Source organism: Geotrypetes seraphini, chromosome 3 (assembly GCF_902459505.1).
Source record: "Geotrypetes seraphini chromosome 3, aGeoSer1.1, whole genome shotgun sequence".
NCBI classification, from domain to species: domain Eukaryota; kingdom Metazoa; phylum Chordata; class Amphibia; order Gymnophiona; family Dermophiidae; genus Geotrypetes; species Geotrypetes seraphini.
Window position 1 is genome coordinate 273341484 of NC_047086.1, and position 16412 is coordinate 273357895.

General features: G+C 48.3%; 1 protein-coding gene across 1 annotated transcript in view; it reads right to left on the reverse strand.

The window, feature by feature from the left end:
- Positions 1–16412, reverse strand: part of HEATR1 (HEAT repeat containing 1) — a 693629-nt gene that overhangs the window by 506285 nt on the left and 170932 nt on the right. Inside the window, exons 9-10 of the mRNA XM_033935556.1 lie at positions 4053–4143; positions 2349–2459 (exon numbers count right to left, since the gene is read on the reverse strand). Coding sequence (XP_033791447.1) covers positions 2349–2459; positions 4053–4143 — 202 coding nt within the window. The remainder of the gene's footprint in view (positions 1–2348; positions 2460–4052; positions 4144–16412) is intronic.

Below are 16412 nucleotides of genomic sequence, written 5' to 3' on the forward strand. Positions count from 1 at the left end.
AGGAAGAACTCAAAATATGTGACAAAGTGGAAGTTGTAGTTCAGAATCCTAGATGTCGTCATGGAGTTCTGATAAATCCTCCTGCCAAATCGGTCCATGGTCTTGCCCTCTCTACCAGGTGGAACGGCTGCGTAGACTTGGGAGGGGTGAGCCTGCTTGAGTGAGGACTCCACTAAGAGGGATTGATGGGAGAGTTGGGAACCATCGAATCCCTTATGGTGCACCGTGCGGTACCTGGTATCCAATTTGCCCGGTACAGCAGGGATGGAATAAGGTGTTTCAAGGCATCGCATAAAGGTCTGATCCAGCAGCATATGTAGAGGAAGCTTGAGGGACTCAGCAGATGGTTGAGGGAGGTGCATAGTCTCCAGATATTCTTTGGAGAATTTGGAACCTGTGTCCAGGTGGATGTCCAGGTCGTCTGCCATCTGTCGAAGGAACGAGGAGAACGACAGCTGGTCCCCCGAAGCATGGCCTCGAGAAGGGCTCGAGGACGTCGAGGTCTCTGGATCTAAGGAGGACGGGGATCGTGGTAGCAATAAAGACCCCAGCGTGTCCTCGAGCTCCGGCATCGGGGGAGGCGAAGTTACCGGTGGAGAATACTCAAGAAAAGGCTTTTTCCGATGACGCGAGGCATGTCTGGACGAGTGCCTCGATGAGTGCCTCGACCGATGAGCACTGTGTTTGGATACTGGCCTCGAGGAACGAGGCGATTGGATCTTCGCTGAGGCCCCCAGGTAGCGGATGGGGCTGGAAGCGGTTGATCGAAGCACAGGTGGCTGGCTGGAATCACCCCGGGGCACTCATAGAGACTCGAGCCCCTGCATCGGGTGGATCAGCTCCAATGGAGGAACTCGCAAAGGCTCTGCTCCTTGCATCGAGTGAATCGGTTCCAATGGAGGCATGGGCAAAGACTCTGCTCCTTGCAATGCATGCACCGATGCCAGACCAGACACTCGCAGAGACTCTGCTCCCTGTAGAGAGTGTGTGTATCGCTGAGGCACTGGAGGCGGCTCGACCTCGCGGGAGACCTCCCCGTGCCCAGGCTGGATTTGAGAGAGAAGCTTGGGCCCTATGGTGGTGAAGAGCTCAATGAATTGCTTCTCTAACAAGGTCTGGAACGAGGCCGGCAAGGACGGATCCGCATCAGCAATGGGACCGCCTGCACGGGCCTCGCGTTCTTTGGGGGTAGTGTGTGAGTGCTTGGGCCTAGAAACCTTGGGCACTTTTAGCACTACCGGTGGAATAGGCTGCTGTGCTACCTGATCTGAAGGCATTGCAGCAGGCGCTGGAGTCGGGGCCGGCACGAACGATGCAGGCTTAATGAGACTCGGCGCCGCAGAGGTGGAAGGCTGAGGAGCAGCGGATGAAGTCGAAGGTGAGGCGCCTTTCGATGATGATTGCTCCGTGGAGGACTCCATGCTGAACAGCGACTCCCACAAGACGCAACAGCGCTTGAAAGCACATGCAATGAGTGTGGAGCAAGGCCGGCACGATTTCGGAAGGTGTTCAGGCCCGAGACATCGAACACAGCGTCAATGAGGGTCCTTGAGTGAAATCGTGCGCTGGCACCGGTTTTTAAAACCGGTGATAGGCCGGGACATAGGCTGAAAAAGCTCCGCCGCAAGATCAAAGCCGCGGGGCAGCAGCCACGTGGCCTGCCCAGTCAGATGGAAGAAATTTTTTTTTTTTTAAACAAGAAAGAACGACGAAAATCAGCGATTGAGAGAAAAATAACCCAAAACCGCGGACTTTAGAAGGCACAAGTGAAAATTCTTCACGCAGAGAGTCGAAGACGGACTTCTCGACTCCGCGGAAAAGTAAGAACTGAGGAGACGCGCCCTGGTCTGGGCGGGAAGGCACCTCGCGCATGCGCGGTGCGGCCAACTCGAAACTTCGAGTTTCATCAAGCAAAAATGCTTATGAGGCGTCCGCATCGGGGCTCCGTTGGATCACGTCACCCATTAGTGAGAATACCTGCCTGCGTGTCCTGGGATAATATGAAATTCATCGGAGCTTTATAATGAGGGTTGATCTGCTGCCAGTGTTCTCTTGCTGTGGAAGTCTATCACTGCACATAAAAATAAAGCTCAGAGGCTCTCATCTTGGGGTTTAAACCTATGCATGGTTTGTATTTTAGGATAACCAGACTACAGTTTCCCAAACTGTATATCAGGATCCCAAATTGAGTCATAAAACCAACATTTAGGGTCATGACCTGGGTGAACTCTCCAAAGATGCACCATTATTCTGTAACTCCATAGTGTAGCACAATTCTATTTGGCTGCATCATGGGGGTCAACAAAAAGTTTGGTAAGCACTAATACAGACAGGAAAAAAAGACTTACTTTCTCTCGAGAAGCCTGATGAAAGGAAGGAGTCGTTTCCTCAACATGGACATTTCCTCAGAATCAGCCCCATTTTTTGTACCATAGGCGAGGAACTGCTCCAGAAACGTACTAATACCACAAGAGACAAAAATAAATTAATGAACAGCTCAGTGGAATCAGAATACTCTATTGGTATACTGCAGGGTGCAATGCCCTGCGCAGAATCAACATTCATTCCCTCCAAGTCACTCAGTCTGCTCATCCTATGCAAGGCAGCTATCCTACATAATCAGTACAGGGTATCTATCCTACACACTTAGAATAATCAGCACAAGTTACCCCTATACACAGGGATGCACGACCTTGTAAACCATACTAGTGTAAGTGTATCCAGACTTCAGTTGTTCAGATGATATTCTACCAAAAACCAGGGTTACCATACAGCTCCATAAAAAGGAGGACAAGATTGAGACTTCTGGGTTTTACTTCCATTGTTTTCAATGTCTCAATCTGTCCTCCTGTCTTCCTTTGCTTTCAATGGAAGTAAAACCCAGATGTCTCAAACCGTCATCCTTTTTCTGGAGTCATACGGTAACCCCATTAAAAACTGGGTCAAGAAGATTTAAATCAACAGAGAAAGAAGAAATGCTAAAACAATCTAATGAATTAAATAACACAACTAGTAAAAATGAATTAAATGGGAACTTAGTTGGACCAATTCACCAACTAATCAGGGATATTTCCACTACTACTACTGCTACTATTTCTATAGTGCTACCAGATGCATGCAGCGCTGCACAGTCACAAAGAGTAAGAAAACAGTCCCTGCTCGAAAGAACTTACAATCTAAACAGGCAAGACAGACAAACAGGATGTCATGGATACAGTTAAAGGGAACGTTAACGTTAACCGTTCCCCTTAACTGTATCCACTATATTTTAATTCCCTCCCCAACATACCTGGTCTGGTCATTACTTAGTGTGCCAATCGCACCAAGGCTCCCAATCAAACCAAGTAACCATAGGCCTAGAAAATGGCCATCAGAAATCACTACACAGCAATGACCATGAGTCCTATTTTTGCAGCATCTCCAGATCCTGAGGAGTGAAGACACAACTCGGGGATCAAACTGGGGACCTTCAGCATGATGGTGCAAATTAGAGAATGACACGGTGGCTAGTAACAGAGCAAATGGAAGACGCAGAGAGAAGGCAGACAGTGGATAGAAGGAATTGAATGAGAAGATGAGGAAAGCAGAAACCAGACAACAAAGGTAGAAAAAAAATACTATTTCTTTTCTTTTTTTGCTTTAGGATAAAATAGTATATTAGTTGTGTTGATAAAAATTTATAAACAAAGCCCTGTCAGCTGAACATCTCTTTCTCTAATTCAACAGCCAAAACTTTGATTTATAAGGAAGGAATAAGCTAAATATTGCAGTACTGAGGCTTGTATGGATGCTGTGGGGATAGTATTCGCGGGAACAGTGGTCACGGGGACAGGGTGGGGACAGGGACGCTGGTCACGGGGACGGGGACAAATTTTCCCCCGTGTCATTCTCTAGTGCAAATAACTAGCCATCAATTATTATAGCATGCATTATTTAACCAGAATTATCCTGTGCTGCCAGATGGAAGTTAACATAGTCCGCTCATATCTAATTACTAACAACCTCAAGAAGAAAAACCTTTCTTCAATTTAATAGCAAAATAAAACTCTTACCTGGCTAACAATTGGTCTAAGCCCTTCTCCAGAGGTATGCAAGTAAGAATGGCTTCTAGCTGTCTCATGAACACATCATTATCAGCCTCCTCTAAGTAAGTAAAATAAAGATGCAAACTTATTAATTAGGATTTAATTAACCCATTTTTGAAGGAGTTTACTCAAGGTAATATATACAACAAGAATAAGTCAAACATAAGCAATAGACAATTACAGCAGTAAAAAAAATTCAGATTACAATACAAATTAAGGCATAGTATGTTATGTTACATTACAATGTCAACACAATGCATGATAAATAGCAAAGAAAGAGTATATAGGTAGAAGAGATAGATTAACAGAGATTAAAAAATAAGGGACCAGTTTGAAGAAAGTTACTATAGCCTTATAGCAGGACATGTTTATCCACTACTACCTAGATGAGATTATTTTCAAGCACCAGTCTTGGATTAGTATGTACAGACAAGTGTCACTCCTTGTGTGTGTGACTAGCAAATTAGTAATTTCTTCCATTAAGGTTACACAAAATCAAAACAAAGTCTCCACCTCCTCTATTTCTCTCAAAGAAGTAGCAAAAGGTGGGTCTGGAGAGAGAAGGAAAGTAAAAAGAGATTATGATAAGCTCTTTTCCAGTAGATAGGTGAGACATTTTAGAATCTAGACAGATGGGTAGTGTCCCCATGGCTGTGTGCCATCTGTAGAAGGAATCTACTCCGGATTTTTCCTTTTGCCTCTGCTGTACTTCACTGGGCTCCTTAGAACTGAGAGCCACCAAATAAACGTGAAGTAGAAGCACCTGTAGCAAGCTGCTGTGGCTCAATGGTTACAGCTGTTCCCTTGTGTTCACCAAGTAGGGGGTTCAAAATCACATCAAACACATATATGGTCAAACATTCCTCCATACACCATAAGCTTAACAAAGCCAATTTTTAGGAAGTGCCTGTAACTCTATGGTTAAAGGCACTTCTTCTACATTGCAAAGGTCATGGGTTCAAATCCCAAGTATGGTCAGATACCCCAGCACATATTCTCATAGCTACTCCTTGGGTTTTGGTCAGAATTGGCCACTGTGAGAACGGGCTACTGGGCTTGATGGACCATTGGTCTGACCCAGTAAGGCTATTCTCATGTCCTTAAACAGGCTCAGAAACAACTGTTCTGCTCGAGAAGTAAAATCAAACAGTACTATTAACCACTACCAAAAGCTTCAAAGGAGCTCAGAAACTACTCCCATATAAAACAGAAACATATAAACAACAGGCATCCAAGAATCAGCTTGGAGAAGCATAAACAAACTGAAACAGTAGGCAGACCCAGGAACAACAGGGCAGGAGTCTAGAATGTCTCACCTTGAGCGTCAAAGTCCAAGAGGGAAGAGAGCTTACCAGGGTAAGTACATAATATCTTTTTCCAGTGTATTAGGTAAGACATTCTAGACAGATGGGACATATAAAAGCAGTCCTGAAAAAGCTAGGGTGAGCTTGCTGCACCAGCCTGAAAGACCGAGGACCCAAAGGCAGAGTCCTGTCTTGTAGCCACATCCACTCTGTAAAACTTGGCAAATGTGAGAAGGGAAGACCACATTGCCGCCCTGCAGATCTCCTCAGGGGAGACAACTCTAGCTTCGGCCTTGAAGAAGCCACACTCCTGGAAGAATATGCCTTGATGGAAACAGGGGACTCTTTCCCAGAAAGCAGGTAGGTTGACGAAATGGCCCCAAGGATCCATCTGAATGAGTCAGCACAAACAGATGGTCAGAGAAGAAACTCATTAGAGACCTCAAGATAATTCAGAAGCACTCTGAGCGCATTCAGTTTCTTCAACAGGAGATCTTGTGTCCTGGAACCAGTAGGTTGACAGGCAGGCAAACACACTTCCTAATTAACATAGAAAGCCAAAAACACCTTCAGGAGAAAGGAAGGAACTGTCCGCAGAGAAACCTGTGTCTCCAAGATACGGAGAAACAGTTCTCAGCAAGAAAGAGCCTGGAGTTCCAACACACGTTGCATCGAAATAATAGCAACCAGAAAAACAGTCTTGAGCGTCAAAGTCCAAGAGGGAAGTCTCTCTAAGGAGCTCAAAAGGAGGAGCCTTGGTAAAGATAGACAACAACAGGTTAAGGTCCCAGGAAGGGAAAAGTTGCTTAACCGGCAGTCTGACACAAAGAGCCCCCTTAGGAATCTAGTTACATCTAGTTACTAGGAATCTAGTTAGGATGAGATGCTAAAGAGGACAGACGATCCCGGGATCTAAAACAACAGAGCTCGGCTATCTGAACCCGAAAAGAGGCCACAGTGAGGCTCTTAACTAGGCCAGCCTGAAGAAAAGTGAGAATCTCCGAGATCAGACTTGAAGAAGGGTCCACCTGGTCGCACCAATGTTAGAAGGCCTTTCATATGTTAACATAAGCAGAAACTGTGAAAAACTTTTAGACTTTAGAAGAGTATCAATAACCACAGCAGAATATCCTTTGTGTTCTAAGGTTATGCGCGTAGAGTGATGCCGTAAAAATAAAGCGATCCAGATCCTCCATGCAGACTGGACCCTGTGTAAGCAGGTCCAGATGGGGGCTCAGCTGAAGGCTGCAAGCCTTGTGCAGACACAAGATCTGCGAGGCCAATCTAGAGCCACCAGAATGATGTGGCCCTGATGGACCACGATCCACCGAGTGACACGGCCTATAATTAGCCAAGGTGGAAAGACATACAGGAGACTCTCCTGAAGCCACCGTTGCACCAGAGTGTCAAGCCCCTTCCTTCCGGGCTCAGATCTTCAACTGAAAAAGCAATCCACTTTTTTGTTTCTTGCCGTAGCCATGAGGTTGAAGTGGGGCTGACCCTAGCACCGTTCTATGGCTCGGAATACTGCTGTAGACAGTGTCCACTCATCCAGATTCAGAGTCTGTCTGCTGAGGAAATCTTCCTGAACAGTGTTGACTCCCGTTACACACGCTGCCCTCAGTGGGTGGAGGTGATGTTCTGTCCAAAGAAAAAGAAGGCGGGCTTCCTGAGTCAGAGGGGTGCTCTTGTCAGAGAAGACCCCGACTGCTTGGCTCTCCAGAGTCTTCTGCAATTGCATCGGAGCTAGCCAAATGGCTCTCAGCTCCAATTGGTTAACTGACCATTTCCTCTGAGAGGACGTCCAACACAGCCAACAGGACAATGATTGCAGTAGGCTCCCCAGCCCCAAAGGCTAGCATCTGTCATCACCATGATCCAGGAAGCAATTCAGAGTGACTGTGGGAGAAGCCAGAGCTTCTAGAGTCCATAGAAACATAGAAACATGTTGGCAGATAAAGGTCAAATAACCCATCCAGTCTGCACATCTGCAGTAACCATTATCTCTTCCTTTTTCTAGATTCCACATGCCTATCCCAGGCTTTCCTGAATTCAGAGACAGTCTCTGTCTCCACCACCTCTTCCGGGAGACTGTTCCAAACATCTACCACCCTTTCTGTAAAAAAGTATTTTCTTAGATTACTCCCGAGCCTATCACCTCTTAACTTCATCCTATGCCCTCTCATTCCAGACCTTCCTTTCATGCGCATTATATCACATAGGTATTTAAACGTCTCTATCGTATCTCCCCTCTCCCGCCTTTCCTCCAAAGAATACAGATTGAGATCTTTAAGTCTGTCCCCATACGCCTTATTAAGCACATACCATTTTAGTAGCCTTCCTATGGACCGATTTCATTCTTTTTATATCTTTTTGAAGGTGCGGCCTCCAGATTTGTACACAATATTCTATGGAAGACATGTCTGTAAGGCATCTCTGTGCAGAGCCCAACGAGAGAGTAAAGCATGTTGAAGAGAATGCATGTGTGTCCTTGCCCAAGGAACTACATCCAACCATGGACCCGAGGACCCATGCCGAAGGAGCCAGCTGCTCCAGAATGGAAGAAATCTGGGCACAGAGTTTCTACCTGTGGGTTTCTGGTAGATAAGACTCAGTCTGCAGCTGTGTCGAAGAGGACTCCCAGATATTCTAGCAACTGTGTGGGTGTCAGATTGTTCTTTCTGTAGTTCAAAGCAACAAAACTGAAAAAGAGGTCTAGCACACAAACAAAAAACAACCAGTGGAAATTTTATTGAATATATAAAAAGTCTCTATAGGGTTGTTTTGTCAATGAGAGTACGCAAGCTAAGGTCCCGACTAGGATCCCAGTTTCGGCAGTGTGAACTGCCTTCCTCAAGGGACTTACAAACAACAAATATCCACTGGCCAAAAACGCAACTCTTAGATAAAAGCAGTGAAGCATGTCAGCGTGCACCCAAATAGTTAGAAGAAGCCGACACAGTTCACTGCTTTTATCTAAGCGAGTTGTGTTTTTGGCCAGTGGACGTTTGTTGTTTGCAAGTCCCCTGAGGAAGGCGGTTCATACTGCCGAAACTGGGATCCTAATTGGGACCTTAGTTTGTGTACTCTCATTGACGAAATAAACAGTTCTTTCTGTAGTTCACAATACAGCCCAGGTCCTCCAATACATGGAGCACCTGCTTCACTGTGCGCCGTCGCTCGGACAACCAGTCATCTAAGTAAAGGTGAACTCAGAGACCTATTTTCCGCAGGTAAGCTGCCACGACCACCATCACTTTGGTGAAGATCCAGGGTACTGTCGCCAGCCCAAAAGGCAGAGAAGAATGAAACCGCAAGAATTTGCGGTGGACTAGAAAAATAGAAACATGCAAGCATGCCTCTGTGCGATCCAGAGAGGCAAGAAACTCTCCTGGGGCCACTGCTGCAATGACCGAGTGCATGGTCTCCATGTGAAAGCATGGAATATCAAGAGCCACATTCATGTGCTGAAGACCCAGAATAGGTCTCCAATCTTCAGGTACCTTTCTTTGGCATAATAAAGTATATAGTCAGGCACCGAGCCCGAGTGCTCGGGCAGCTTAAAATAGCCAGCAAGCACTGAACCGTGACTTAAACCTTGAGCACTTTGTCCAGGCAACCTGTAGCAGAGTCCACAAACCAATCCACCAGAGGCCGTGCAAATTCTAGCTTGTAGCCCAACCAGATAATGTGCAAGACCCACTGGTCAGACGAAATGCAAATCCAGGCAATAAGAAATGCTGAGAGCCTGTCCTCTAGTTTTTGACAAGCGATTAATCAAACTTTTAATAAGCTTGAAACTTGAACTTGATCTGTAGAGGGGCATCCCTTGGCCTGGCGTCAATGTGCCTTTTTGGCAAAAAGCGCAGAATGGGAGGTAGCAGGTTGGGATCGCCTGTAGCTAGCATTCAGTCGTTGGGAGCCCTGGGAAAATCTCTGCATTGTGGCACTTGCGTAAGGGCAGGATCGCTGGAAGCCACGAAAATTAGAGCAATCAGAACCTCTAGAGGTCCTGAGTCTGCTATCAGGTAGAATCTTAGGGCAACGGTCCATCTCAGAATCCATGAGATCGTCCAGGCTTTTGCCAAACAATAACTGCCCCTTAAAGGGAAGTCTAGCCAAAGTAGCCTTGGAAGTGGAATCACCAGCCCACTGTCTGATCCACAGCATCCTACGAGCAGAGATGGAGTGCACCGACACCTTTGCCAATACTTGCATAAGGTCATACGATGCATCAGCAATATAATCTGTCCTAGCCAAAAAAAAGGTAGAGGAGAATCCACAACCTCACTCTCCAGTGTGCGCTGTCGAGAGAGACAGGCGCATGCAACAAAGGATGTCGCTGAAGCAGCTTTGATGCCTAAAGCAGCTGCGTCAGAGACTCTTCAGAGGACCAAATCCACACAGCAGTCTTGCATATCTTTTAGCACCACACCATCTTCACTGGGGAAGAGATGTGCGTTTAGTCACCTGCACAACCAAAGAATCCACCCTGGGCTGACCCAAAAGCTGTTGACACTCCTGTGCCAGAGGATACAAGCATGACATGGCTCTTGCAATTTTAAGAATACCTTCCGGAAAGTTAACACTACTTCGAGACCAGAACACTTCTATCAAGATGCCAGGGAAAGGTATCAGACTGCGATAGCACACTACAAAACCAGGAGGAAAAAGTGGATGGAACCAGCTGAGTGACTAAATTCAACTCCTGCAAAGATTCAGAAATAAGATCCAGCAAAGCCACAGACTTAAATAAACGCAGATCCAGCACAGATTCCCTGATAACCCATCCCAGGAAGCGCTGCGCCTATAAATAAGGGGTCAGCAAGCTAGTCACCCAAATCAGAATCCCCCAGATTAGGGTCAGGCAGCGCAAGGTTGAGCTGAGGACATGTCCAAAGGAGAAACACCGCTGAGACACCTCAGAGGTAGATTGGGACTGTGCAGCAGAATGCCTGTTCTGAATCTTGTTCCACAAAAATTTCTTAAAGTCTGAGAAGGTGTCCAGCTCCTGGGCATAGGGTCACCCTTAGATGAATTAACTTTGCATTTCTTACACTGCAGACGGTCCGCAGCCAGGCGTACAAAACCAGCTGCTGTGCCAAGACCCAAAAGTAAAGAAGGCCGCCCTGCCGGGCTAGCCAAGTATTTAGTCACCTGCTTTAACAGGGGAGAGGCTAAGCTTGACTCTGCCGCCTCTCCCAGCTGCATCACAAGAATGCTCTGAAAGTGCTAAATTATTTGCGCAATCCTGGCAAGAATCCACACAAGGAGAGCCCAAGGACTCCATCCCAACAAGTTTCTATGCAAAATTTGCAGTTTTTAAAAAACCTTTATTTAAGGCAACCTGAAACAGGGTTCAAGCAAAAACATCAATCCACAGTACAAAGATAGCAGAAGATACAAAAACAAAACTTGGCCAACTGCGTTGAAGTGGAAACACCCAAAAAACAAGCAGCACCAGCTTCAAGCGAACCCAATTTTTTTTACATTTTTCACCCATCCCTCCCAACCCCCCTCCCACCTAGCAGCTCCTCCCTCCCTCCCCCTCCCCCCAAAGCTGTGAAAGAAACATTATACAGAGTCTTAAACCGCTTCCAACGAGAAACATAAGCGTTCATTGGTAGCCCCCACTGTGAGCATCGGAAACACTCCCTGGCTGCCATTTCTAACATACTGTTGGTCCATAACGGCAAAGCTGGTGGCTCTGCCGCCATCCACACTTGTAATATAGCTTTTTTAGCCAGTAAAGTGCCCACCATAAGAAAGCAGAATTCAGCTGCTCGGTAGCCCTGCTGTTCCAGTTCAGACGTGAGCCCCAACAAGAGTATCCTATAAGACCATTCACAGGGTCTCTCCACCACTTTCCCCAGCACCTGAAATACCCCATTCCAAAAGCTAGCTGAAGTGGGGCATTCAAAAAAAATGATGTAATAAAGCGCCTTTCCCATTCGTGCATTTAGGACAGCTATCATCATCCCATAAACCCCTACTTTTACTAATATAGGCATTATGGAGGAGTTTGTATTGAAGCTCCTGGAGGGTTGCATTGGGCCCAGGGAGGCCGCCAAGGTGAAGCCATGAGCCAGATCACTATCCAAGACCTCCTCTCCCAGTAAGTCCGTCCAGAAATGCACCAATGTGGACTAGGGACGGTGTCGGGCGCCTCTCTCGTCCCATGTGATACCACACCAACAAGCGGTTGTTGGAAGCGGGAGTACCAATAAACAAGTGATCTAGCTCTGCTAACATGGGACAGGCAGCAGCCCCCCCCCCCTCCAAAGACAACGCATAGTGGCGGGACTGTAGGTAGGCAAAGAAGTGAGTGTAAGGCACTCCCCAAGTCATCTGACAGTCCGAAAAAGAAAGAAGGGTGCCACTAGCTGTTTGAAAAAGCTGGCCTACAAACTGACATCCTAGACGTTTCCAGCTCTCAAAGGGCTACTGGGAAAGGCCTGCTGGGAAGGCCGGGTTGCACACCAATTCAAAATTTGCAGTTTTGGAGAAGCAGGGAGCTTTAGAAAAAAAGATTGATAAAAATCCAAGATGGCCACCATCAAGAATTTCACACAAAAATTGTGATATTGTTTACACTACAAAAATTTAAAAAAATTGTGTTTTTAGGATTTTTCAGGTGGGAGAACACAGGGGAACATGCAGAAACACTGAAAACCCCACTTTTCAAACCTCCCCCGATTCACCTCACAAGCTGAAACAGCCTGTACTCACTGATACCTGTTTGTGGATCTGTGCTGCAGCCTGCCTCAGCTCTATAACTGTAGACGGATGAGAGAATCACTGCCTCATGCTGGGAATGCCTTAGCAAAGCTGATCTTTGGGCTGCTAGTCAGACCCTAAGCCTGACTGCACCGCCATCCCTGCGGACCAATGGATGCGTACCAGGATGGGTGGAGGCAAGAAGACGAAGCCAGCACCCTGTGAGACCCCACCAAGTCTCCTAAGGGTGCCCAACAGTCTGCGCTCAACCCCTGTTGATTTGAGACCAGACCGAGACAAGTGTAACAGATAATCCAGCATGGAAGACAAGGAGGCAGACTGTGGCTCCATGCGGTGCATAGCACAACACGCAGCAAATCTAGTCCATTTCTGGGAGTAGCATTGTCGAGTGGAACTCTTCCGAGAGGCCTCGAGAACATCCCTCACCGACTGAGAAAAACTGAAAGAGGGAGTCACGTGGAGAGGAACCAAGCTGTTAAGTGTAGAGACTGTAGATTGGGATGCAGCAGCGAACCTTGACTCTGAGACAGCAGAGAAGGAAACACAGGCAGAAGCAGAGGCTCCCTGACACTGAGTCGAAGTAGAAGGGAGTACCACGGCTGTCTGGGCCACCGAGGAGCTATCAGAATCATGGTGGCGTGGACAGACTTGAGCTGGACGAGAGTCCTCAGAATCAGAGGAAAGGGAGGGAACGCGTATAGGAACCGGTCCATCCAATCCAGAAGTAAAGCATCCGCCTCGAGACGATCCGGGGAGTAAATCCTAGAGCAGAAGAGAGGCAACTTGTGGTTGAGGGGGGAGGCGAACAGATCTATCTGCGGCGTCCCCCAGTGAGTGAACACCTGATGCAGAGTGGAGGAGTGTAGCGACCACTCGTGCGGTTGGAACAGGCGGCTCAATTTGTCTGCCATGCAGTTCTGCCGACCCTGGATGTAGATCGCTCGAAAGAAGATGTTGACGAAATGGATTGGGAACTGGCTTGAGGGTAGGCTTCAGAGGGTAGTGGTGAATGGCACCCCTTCCGAAATGACGGAGGTGATCAGTGGAGTGCCACAGGGCTCCGTCCTGGGCCCGATCCTGTTCAACATCTACATAAGAGACTTGGCAGAAGGGCTCCGAGGTAAAATAACATTATTCGCTGATGACGCCAAACTAAGCAATGTAGTGGCCAAGAGTACAACAGACAAAAATTCAATGCCCGACAACATGATGCACGACCTACTACTACTGGAGCGCTGGTCTAGGTCCTGGCAACTCAGCTTCAATGCCAAAAAATGCAAAGTCATGCACCTGGGCAGCCAAATCCATGCAAGACTTACACCCTAAATGGCGAGATCCTAACAAGAACTGAAGCAGAATGTGACTTAGGGGTGATCGTCAGTGAGGACATGAAGGCTGCCAATCAAGTGGAGCAAGCTTCCTTCAAAGCAAGGCAAATCATAGGTTGCATACGCAGGAGTTTCGTCAGCCGTAAGCCTGAAGTCATTATGCCATTGTATAGATCCATGGTGAGACCACACCTGGAGTACTGTGTGCAATTTTGGAGGCCGCATTATCGAAAAGATGTGCTGAGACTAGAGTCGGTCCAGAGAATGGCCACCCGGATGATTGCGGGTCTCAAGGATCTCCCGTACGAGGAAAGGCTGGATAAGTTACAGCTCTACTCACTCGAGGAACGCAGAGAGAGGGGAGACATGATCGAGACGTTCAAGTATCTCACGGGTCGCATCGAAGTGGAAGAGGATATCTTCCTTCTCAAGGGTCCCACGGCAACCAGGGGGCACCCGTGGAAAATCAGGGGAGGGAAACTGCACAGTGACACCAGGAAATTCTTTTTCACTGAAAGAGTGGTTGACCGCTGGAATAATCTTCCACTTCAGGTCACTGAGGCAAGCAGCGTGCCTGATTTTAAGGCCAAATGGGATAGACACGTGGGATCTATTCACTGAGTTAGGTGGGGAAGGGTCATTGCGGTGGGCAGACTAGATGGGCCGTGGCCCTTATCTGCCGTCTATTTCTATGTTTTTATGTTTCTATGTTTTGCCCATTCCCAGAGCGGAAGAGCTTCCCGGCAAAGAGACAAGGATCCTATACCCCCCTGCTTGTTTATATAATACATCGCTACCTGGTTGTCCGTTCGCACCAGGACCATGGAATCCTGAAGCAAATGTCGAAAGGCTACCAAATCATTGTAAATAGTCCGAAGCTCCAGCAGGTTGATCTGGCAGCAACGGATGGCGCTGGACCAAGGACCCTGAGTGCGGAGGCTGTAGAGGTGAGCCCCCCAGGTATACGTGGAGGAGTCCATTGTTAGGACCTTCTGCGGTGGGGGCATGTGAAAGAGAAATCATCTGGAAAGATTGAAAGAGAGCATCCACCAGCGGAGCGATCGCTTCAAGGAGGGAATCACTGCAATGTGTTGAGAGGCAGGATCCCGGTCTTGTCTCCACTGGGACGCCAGGGTCCACTGAGGAACTCGGAGGTGAAGCCTGGCAAAAGGAGTCACATGAATGGTGGAGGCCATGTGCCCCAGCAGAATCATCATATGTTTGCTGAAACCGTCGACCGAAGGGAGACCCTCTGGCAAAGATGAACGAGTGCGTCCCGTCGAGGCAGAAAAGAGCGGAGGCGAACCGTGTCCAGCACCGCTCTGATGAACTGCAGGGACTGAGAGGGACACAGCTGAGACTTGGGGAAGTTGACCTCGAAGCCCAGACGCTAAAGGAACATAATATTCCATTGGGTCACTGAAATAACCTCCCGCCATGACGGTGCTTTGATAAGCCAGTCGTCGAGGTACGGGAACACTTGAAGACCCTGCGACCGCAGGGTCGTCACCACCACCACGAGGCACTTCGTGAAGACTCATAGGGACGAAGCGAGCCCGAACGGGAGGACTCAATACTGCAGGTGAAAGCGAAGGAACCCGGATGTGAGTGTAGGCCTCCTTCAGGTCCAGGGAACATAACCAGTCTCCCTCGTCCATCAGGGGATACAACGTGGGAAGAGAGAGCATACGGAACTTCTCCTTGACCAGGAACTTGTTCAGCACTCAGAGGTCAGGATAGGGCGCAGGTCCCCGGTCTTTTTGGGGACTAGAAAGTACCGGGAGTAGAATCCGGTGATCTGCTGACACAAAGGGACCTCCTCCACCGCCCGGAGGCGAAGGAGGGCATGAGCCTCCTGGAGAAGAAGGGGGAGTAGCGCTCTAATGGAAGGACACTCTCTTGGGGGCAGGTCCGGAGGAGGCGTCCGGAAGTGTAGGGAATACCCCTCTCTGATGACAGAGAGGGCCCAATTGTCCGTAGTTATCCGTTCCCTGGGGTGATAAAAGGCATGGAGGCGGCCCCCTATAGGCAGAGAAGACTCGAGTACGGAGGGGGCTGGCCCAACAGGGACAGTCAAAAGGACGGCGCAGGTTTAGCCGTCGCAGGGGTCTGAGGCTTCTGAGGGGCCCTTTGCTGCTACGGATGCCAAGGAGACGGCCTGGAAAAATCCGGCATGGACTTCTGGGGATAACGCCGGGGAGGCCACCTGTATGACTTAGGAGGAGCAGGCTTCGCCTTGGGTCTGACCAAGGAGGCAAAGGAACGTTCATGCTCGGAGAGGCGTTTGGTGGCTGCCTCGATGGAGTCGTCAAAGAGTTTGTTGCGCAAACACAGGAGATTGGCCAGCCGGTCCTGTAGATTCAGGTCCATGTCAAGCTAGGCGGCGCATGGCTACCGCAAAGGCAGAGACCCTCAAGGAGAGTTCAAAGGCATCATATGTTGCCTGAAACATATAAAGTCGAATCTGCGACAGCGTATCCAGTAGCCAGCGAAATTCCGTCCGGCGATGAACAGAGGGCATGGATTTGATGCATTGTTTCAGATAAGATGTAAAGGTAAAATTGTAGTTCAGAACCCTGTTCGCCATCATCGAATTTTGGTACAGGCGCCTGCCAAACTTGTCCATAGTCCGGCCTTCCCAGCCCGGAGGGACAGCCGCATAGACTTTGGAAGGATTAGACTTTTTCAAGGAAGACTCCACCACCAAGGACTGGTGGGAGAGCTGAGCCTTTTCAAATCCTTTACAAGGGACCGTCCGGTACCTGGACTCCATCTTGGACGGAATGGCCGGAATAAAGTAAGGAGTCTCCAAATTCTGGAAGAAAGTCTGCTGCAAAACTGGGTTCAAGGGGAGGCAAAGGGTAAGGAAGCTCCATCTCCTCCAAATATTCCGGGGTATACCTGGATCCGGACTGGAGGTCCAGTTGCAGCGCACTGCCCATGTCCATCACAAACCT